Source organism: Garra rufa, chromosome 23 (assembly GCF_049309525.1).
Source record: "Garra rufa chromosome 23, GarRuf1.0, whole genome shotgun sequence".
NCBI lineage: Eukaryota > Metazoa > Chordata > Actinopteri > Cypriniformes > Cyprinidae > Garra > Garra rufa.
The window spans coordinates 23,308,086-23,316,335 of record NC_133383.1 but is presented as its reverse complement, the minus strand read 5'-3'; the positions used below and the strand labels follow the sequence as shown (position 1 = coordinate 23,316,335).

General features: G+C 32.6%; 1 protein-coding gene across 1 annotated transcript; it reads left to right on the top strand.

The window, feature by feature from the left end:
• The first annotated feature begins 4,628 nt into the window (after positions 1 to 4,628).
• On the top strand, positions 4,629 to 7,754 carry cbln17 (cerebellin 17). Its single transcript, XM_073829444.1, has 5 exons — positions 4,629 to 4,833; positions 4,936 to 4,977; positions 5,088 to 5,150; positions 6,853 to 6,981; positions 7,075 to 7,754. The coding sequence occupies exons 1-5, from the start codon at positions 4,662 to 4,664 to the stop codon at positions 7,356 to 7,358; spliced, it is 690 nt and encodes a 229-aa protein (XP_073685545.1). The 5' UTR covers positions 4,629 to 4,661; the 3' UTR covers positions 7,359 to 7,754.
• The last annotated feature ends 496 nt before the right edge of the window (positions 7,755 to 8,250 follow it).

The following is an 8,250-nucleotide window of genomic DNA, read 5'->3' as shown; positions in this document are numbered from 1 at the left end:
AGGAAGGGGGCGTTGGATGAATGGGATCCTTTCATCCTGTTAGCCCCAGAAAAGCAGGAAGAGAATAAACTCCGGGCTGGCAGCTGGAGTGCAGGAAATGTCGGCCTTGTGGCAGATGGTCGGGTGGGGCCTGGAAAAGGGGGATAAAATGGGAGGATATCTGAGAGGATGCGGGAGGGTCTAACCACAAAGATCCGCCCAGGAGGAGGGGTTTCTGAGCAGCTCACTTGCGCTCATCTGGTGTTTGATTTGTGTAACTACAAGTGTATATTTTTATTTCAAATAAATCATTTGTTTTTGTGCAAAAACAGCAGCGGCAAAATTAAATTAATATAAAGAAATATATTCAAAAAATACATTTCAGCCTGACACATTGGAGTACACATTTATTTACTGCAAAAGGCAATATTTCTAGACTGTAAAAATTACTTTGTGAGGCTGTGAATAAAGCAAAGGTTACTAGAGTATGTTTTACAAGAAAATACTACTTCAGTCATCGTAATTTAAAATTCCATGTTTAATTCAACGTGTTACTAGTCATTTCTTAGTAATTATTTCTAAAATATGCAATCAATTTATGAGTGAAAATTATTTATACACTTTTTTCAGTGCATATATTTAATTCCTATATAAAATAACTAGATTTTTTTTGTATTCACTTCAAAATATTCACTTCAAAATAAAGTATTGTAATCTGTATTATTATTGCAACAACATAATATCATGAATGTAAATGTATGCATAATACTATCTATTGTATATTTTTTCCCCAAACTTTTCGCTTTGAAATAAACAAACAAATAAATAAGCATTTGGTCATCATCAATGTGGCTGGCTGATGTTCAAAGCCCTAAAGTCCTGGAAACAAACTTGTGTACTATTAGATGCCATCTAACATCTAAATATGCTGTCAAATTGAATCAGTTTCAAGCCAGTGTTTGCTTCAGCCGTTCTTTACATTTAATCATCATTTAATATCAAATCTATATATAATCACATCTGTGAAATCACTGGCAAGTCTGTATCTTTCTTAAAAGTGCATTGCTACTTTGTGATTTAACATAGAGTTAAAGCTTCAATAATATATGCTAGTTTGGTTTTGATTAGGTTAGAGAAACACATCAAAATAATTTCAGTGGAAAATCAAAGGGTAGTTTTTTGGAAATATAATTATTCCCCTCAGGACCTGCTTGAAATCACTTCCTATTTCTCTCCCCATTGTCTGTCTGAATGATGTAAGTCATGTTTATTTAGTATTTAAGTAGAGAGAATCTGAAGAAAGTATTTTTATTTAAAAAGGTAAACAAAAGTTCTTGGGTCCAGAGGAATAGGCTTTTGCACATTAATGTGTAATTGGCTGATAAAAGGGGACACATAATGAAGAAACATAAAGAGTTTTCAAGTATTTTGCTGCAGCCCAGTCTTGGCAACGCTCACTGCATTTTAAAGAGCTGCGTTTGAGACTCAAGGGCATCTAGCAGGAACACACACAGGCAAGAGAGTGCACTTGACTGCAGCACTAAGATGACACTGACACAGCATTAAGCAGCCTCATTTTATTTACATTTAACAGAACCGATAATAGCCAAACAGGCAAGGCTGACAGAACTATTCCCTTTTTCATGAAATGACCTGCAGCTAAAACCTCACTGCAGGTTTAGTGTTTGTGAATGACTTTAGACCTCAATCTAAATTATTTTAACCCTGAAATCCATTACTTCATCCATTATTTCATTCATTCATTTGTCTGCATGTTTGCTCTCTTTCATATATTAACATATTAATATCTATACACAATTTAATATGAATATATCCATCCATCCATCCATCTACCCATCCACCCATCCATCCATTTTTTACACCGCTTCATTCTCTGCAGGTGTGTGGGGCTCTTCATTCATTCATTCATTCATTCATTCATTCATTCATTCATTCATTCATTTGTCTGTTTGTTCTCTTTCATATATTAAAATATTAATATCAGTACACTATTTGATATTAATATATGCATCCATTTTTCATACAGCATCATCCCCTGCAGGTTTGTGGGGCGATTCATTCATTCATCATTTTTGACATATTAAAATATTAAGGTAACACTTTCTATGAAGCCCATATTTATAATACATTATAAGGGTATTCTTAAGGTATTATAATGAATAAAAACCCTTATAATATGTTGTATCATCCCATGAGTATTCATAAGAACAGTTTTAATGTGTTTTAGGTTTTAAGAGTATGATCATTTATAACACTTTACTTCACTTCAGTTACCATGGATTATACTCTTCATACATTGTAAAAAGTTTTCACCAGATTCAACTTAAAAACTTAAGTTCAGCAGCTGCCTTAAAATTTTAGGTTAAATCAACTTAAAACTACAAGTCATTTGAACTCATTAAAATAAAATGAGTTGATTTAACTTGTGAGTTGGCATGACTTAAGTTGATTTAACTTTTAAGGCAGCTGTTAAACTTAAGTTTTTAAGTTGAAACTGGTGAAAACTTTTTACAGTGTAGTTATAGCGTATTATAACTCTCATAACTTGCCATGTTACTTGTCACTTTACTTAAAGCATACAAAGACCACTTATAAGTAATAATAATAATACTATTTTTTTTTCTCAAAGAGCCATAAGATCAGGTTTCAGATCAGATTAATGTGTAATGTCATCAGTTTGATTATTTCGATGGTACCCTTTAGACAGCTTTTGATAAGTAACTCATGCAACTGCATGTCAACTAGCAGTAATTGTTAGTAGTATGCTAAATATATGCTAACACTGTATTTTAATGGTTCCCCAAAAAGACAAACTGATTATAAGTAACTTTGCAAGTACATGAACCTTCTTCCTAGCCTAACCTTAACCTAAGTCTACTAATACTCTGAGGAGTTTTAGTTGACATGTAGTTGTAAAGTTGCTTATAGTCAATAGACTAAGGGACCATCAAAATAAAATGTAATATAATGTAAAAAAAATAAATGTAATATGATATAGTAAATTATAAATGATCATCATTAAAATCATAATCTTAAAAGTTATAGCCTCAAATATGTAAGTATTATAATGTATTATAATGGTTGTTATGATTATTCATGAGATGATATAACATATTATAACGTTTTTATAATGCATTATGCATTCATTATAATGCCTTAGAAATACCCTTATCATGTTTTAAAAATAGGGGCTTTATAGAAAGTGTTACCAAAAACATTTGTATTAATACATCTGCTTTTCATGTGGAGTAAAAAGCAAGTTTTCATTTAGCCAAATTAATTTTAATTAATAATAATAAAAAAATAAAAAAATAAATAAAATCTCATCTGCATATGAATCCCATCGTGTCTAACTACCATATTAAGGGTAAGTAAAAAAATATCATAAGTAAATACAAGATAAGTATTAATCACCAAAAGCATCATCTGCCTAACTCAGCACTCAGGAGTGACAGCCTGACTGTCATTTGTAGTAAAAGGGCGACATCTAGTGTTATTAGACCAGATTACAATTGTATTTAATTTAATTTAATTTAATTTAATTTAATTTAATTTAATTTTATTTTATTTTATTTTATTTTATTTTATTTTATTTTATTTTATTTTATTTTATTTTATTTATTTTATTTTAGAGGAGTTTATCCAAACTCAGGAGCACATGACTTTTTAGAAACAAACAGAACTTTACCCCTGGAGCAACATCTGTGTCAATAATGATTATAATGATTAACTACCACAAAGCATAAAAGCTGATACTGTATGTGTTATTTGCATAAACTTTAGAGATTGTTGTTTCTTTGAAGATCAGGATGAGGATGAGTCTTGCTCTGCTGCTGCAATGTCTGTCACTCAGTGAGGGACAATCTGAGGAGCCAAAATCAGCGTAATGCATCAGGAATGACAAGTGGGATGTGAAAAATATTAGTTGTGAAATGTGTCGGAGATGGATATGCTTTCAGCTTGTGTTGTGTGGAATTTATAAAAACAATTTCAATTTTGATACAGCCTTTTTACAAGACCCACCTGCTATTATTTCTATAAGCAGGTTTACAGATGATATAGAAAAAAAATGGTAAAACTTTACAATTAGATTCATTAGTTAACATAAGTTAACTACATTAGTTAACATGAACCAAGAATGAACAATACTTCTACAGCATTTATTAATCCTAGCTAATGTTAATTTCACCATTTACTAATGCATTAATCAAATCACAAGTTGTGCTTGTTAACATTAGTTAATGCACCGTGAACTAACATGAACAAACAATGAACAACTGTATTTTTATTAACACACATTAATAAAGATTATACTAATACTGTAATACATGCATTGTTCATTGCTCGTTCATGTTAGTTAATACATACCTTATTGTAAAGTGAATAAAATGAAGATAAAAGGACACAACACTAAATTCCAACACTAATTATATCAAACACCATTTTTATGCTTTTAATTAAATTCTGGAGAATTTAGCCAGTTGGAAATTCAAAAGCATAAGAGTAACATGATTTTATCCCTTGAACTTGACTTTACTTTATGACATCTCGAAGTCTTCCTTGTAATTGGATGAATAATATATGTGTCAATACTGGCTAATGATTAACTCAAAGCCTGTTTGTGTTATGTTCATAAACCCAAGAGTTGTATCTGTATCAGGATGAAGGTGAGTGTTGCTCTGCTGCTGCTGTGCTGTCTGTCGATTACTGATGGACAAGATTTTGCAGATGGAAAAAACAACCAGCCCAACATCTGGACTGAGGTGAGAGATGTAAGAGACATGGTGGTGGAGCTCAAAGTCAAGTTGGACATGGTAATAAAAGAGAATGCAAGTTAGTAGTGTTTGCTTCTTCTGTCACCCTTTAAATAAATCTTTAAAATAATGAATACAAGTCGTTTAAAAAAACACTCATTAGATCAGTATTGTTTTATAGATATGGCACAACAGATACAGGAGCTGAAGAAAGAGAATGCAGGTATTAAAAACTGTAAATATATATATATTTTTTTCACATATGAAATGCATCCTATGCTTCTTTTAGTGGACATATGTATAATTTACAAAGAATGATTTTACAAATTTCAGGGATCACTGAGCAAATGAAGATTACTGAAAACCAACTGGAAGCAATTAAGAGAGAAAATGCAGGTACATTACTCTTTTTTAATGTAAAGAAATAGTTAAGGGATAACAATACATATTATACTGTATAACGAAATAATTATTTTAAATTTTTGTTTGTGTTATAGTATACAGTATCTCACAAAAGTGAGTACACCCCTCACATTTCAGCAACCATTTTAGTAAATCTTCTCAAGGGACAATACTATAGAAATGAAATATTTTAGAGTAGTCAATGTGCAGCTTGTATAGCAGTATATATTTACTGTCCTCTGAAAACAACTCAACATACAGCCATTATTGTCAAAATAGCTGGCAACAAAAGTGAGTACACCCTAAGTGTACAGTAGGCTATGTTGTTTAACCATGGAAAGCCTCATGTCCTATTCATCATGTTTATGTTTTTGTCTGCTTGACAGGACCATACAAAGTTGTGTATCTTGTATTAGAGAAGTTAAAATTTGGTGCTTTAAGTACAATTCTCTCATACTAACCACTGGATGTTCAACATGGCATCTCATAGCAAAGAACTCGCTGAGGATTTGAGAATTAGAATTGTTGCTATTAGTGGTTCAGTAACACCCTGAAACCGAGTTACACTACAGTGGTCAGGGTCATACAGAGATTTTCCAAGATGGGTTCTATTCGGAAAAGGCCTTGCAAGGGTCGATCAACGAAGTTGAGCACTCGTTCTGTGCGTCAGGTGCAGAACCTGGCTTCAAAAACAGATGCATGAGTGCTGCCAGCATTGCTTTAAAGGTTGCAGAAGTAGAAGGTCAGCTTGTCAGTGCTCAGACCATACGCTGCACACTGCAACAAGTCGATTTGCATAGGCGTCATCCCAGACAGAAACCTCATGTGAAGCTGGCTCACAAGAAAGCCCAAAAACAGTTTGCTGAAGACAACCTGTTCAAGAGCATGAATTACTGGAACCATGTCCTGTGGTCTGATGAGACTATAAGATAAATTTGTTTGGCTCAGATGGTGTCTAGCATGTGTGACGATGCCCTGGTGAGGAGTACCAAGAAAATTGTGTCCTGCCTACAGTCAAGCATGGTGGTGGTAGCATCATGAACTGCATAGCTGCAGTTCATTGAGGGAAACATGGATTCCATTATGTACTGTATATTCTGAAGCAGAACATGATGCCTTTCCTCCAGAAACTAGGCAGAACGGCAGTTTTCCAACATGATAACGAGCCTAAACACACCACCAAGATGACAACTGCCTTGCTGAGGAAGCTGAAGGTGAAGGTGATGGGGTGGACAAGTATCTCTCCAGACCCACACCTGTGGGGCATCCTCAAGCATAAGGTGGAGAAGCACAATGTGTCTAACATCCAGCAGCTCCATGAGGAGTGGAAGAGGATCCCAGCGACAACCTGTGCAGCTCTGGTCAGTTCCATGCCAAGGATGATAAAGGCAGTGCCAGATAACAATGGTGGTAACACAACATATTGACACTTTGGGCAAGTTCACTTAGGGTGTTCTCACTTTTGTTGCCAGCTATTTTGACAATAATGGCTGTATGTCGAGTAATTTTCAGGGGACACTACATCTATACTGCTATACAAGATGCACATTGCCTACTCTAAAATATATCCAAGTTTCATTTCTATAGTATTGTCCCTTAAGAAGATATACTAAAATAGTTGCTGAAATGTGAGGGGTACTCACTTTTGTGAGATACTGTATATAAAAATGCTAAAAAATATATTTTCTGTCCACAGAACAAGCAAAAGTGGCATTTTCAGCTGACTTAGGGATGCGTGGTGATTTAGGTCCTCAGAGTACTGAGATCACACTGACATTTAACAACATCTTCACAAACATCGGTAACAACTACAATCCAGCAACAGGTACTTTGAGCAAACATAGACAAAAGCATAACGTCCAGTTCTGATTTTCATAAGATCCATTTTACATTTAATCTGACTGTTTGTCAATGACAGGTCTCTTCACTGCACCAGTTAAAGGAGCCTACTACTTCAGATTTACTGTGTGTGGTGTTCAAAGCAAACAATCACTTGGTGCAAGTTTACATAAAAATGGGCAGAAGATTGTATCAGTAGGTCAGTGGCGTAATCACGATCAGCACAGATATGGATCAAACGGAGCTGTCCTGCAGCTGGAAGTGGGTGATGTAGTTTGCATGAAACTCCTGCCAGGTTACACAATCTATGACAGTCCAGATAACCTCAGCACTTTCAGTGGATTCCTCATTTTCCCATTATAGTGATCAACCGTTGCACACTGTCATTCACAGTTGTATTAAACAAGTTTATTTGATGAATGTTCTTTCTTAAACATGAGACAAATTTACTCATCTGTACTCCTGCTACATTAGTTTTGAATTTCTAACTGGTTGCTCAAAGGAAACTGCATTAATCACACTTATGTTGTATTAATCATATACTGTAAAGTGGAAAAATCTAACTGCAATAATGATTTTACATGCTATTGTTTGTATTAAATACCTTTATATATAAACCTCTGTACTATCTTACAATATTCTTACCTATAATAATAAGAATAAGAAAAATAAATAAATAAATTGTATTAATATTATATTAAAAATATATATATTTAAAAGATCTAACTGGAATAATGATTTTACATGCTATTATTTGTATTAAATATTGTATATAAACCCCTGTACTATCTCATAATATTCTTTGCTAAAAAAATAAAAAAAATAAAATAATAATAATAATTATTATTATTATCAATTGTATTAATATTATATTAAATGTATTTTAAAAAAATCAAACTGTAATAATGATTTTACATGCTATTGTTTGTGTTTAATATGTACATAAACATCTGTACTATCTTATAATATTTTAATAGCAATTAATAAGATAAATAATAATAATAATCAATTGTATTTATATTATATTAAAAGTATATAAAAATCTAACTACAATAATGATTTTTATATGCTTTCGTTTATATTAAATGTTTGTATATAATACAATAATACCAATAATAATAATAATAATACATTATATTAATATTATATTAAAAGTATATAAAATGATGCAATAATGATTATACTGCAATAATGATTTTACATGCTATTGTTCGTTAAATATGTTTGTACAACATATAACAACAACAACAACATC

Excerpts from the sequence above, each read along its gene's own strand:
- cbln17 (XM_073829444.1), top strand. The coding sequence starts at position 4,662 with ATGAAGGTGAGTGTTGCTCTGCTGCTGCTGTGCTGTCTGTCGATTACT. Across the intron at positions 5,151-6,852 it reads AATTAAGAGAGAAAATGCAG|AACAAGCAAAAGTGGCATTT; the intron begins GTACATTACTCT and ends TTCTGTCCACAG. Across the intron at positions 6,982-7,074 it reads CAACTACAATCCAGCAACAG|GTCTCTTCACTGCACCAGTT; the intron begins GTACTTTGAGCA and ends TGTCAATGACAG.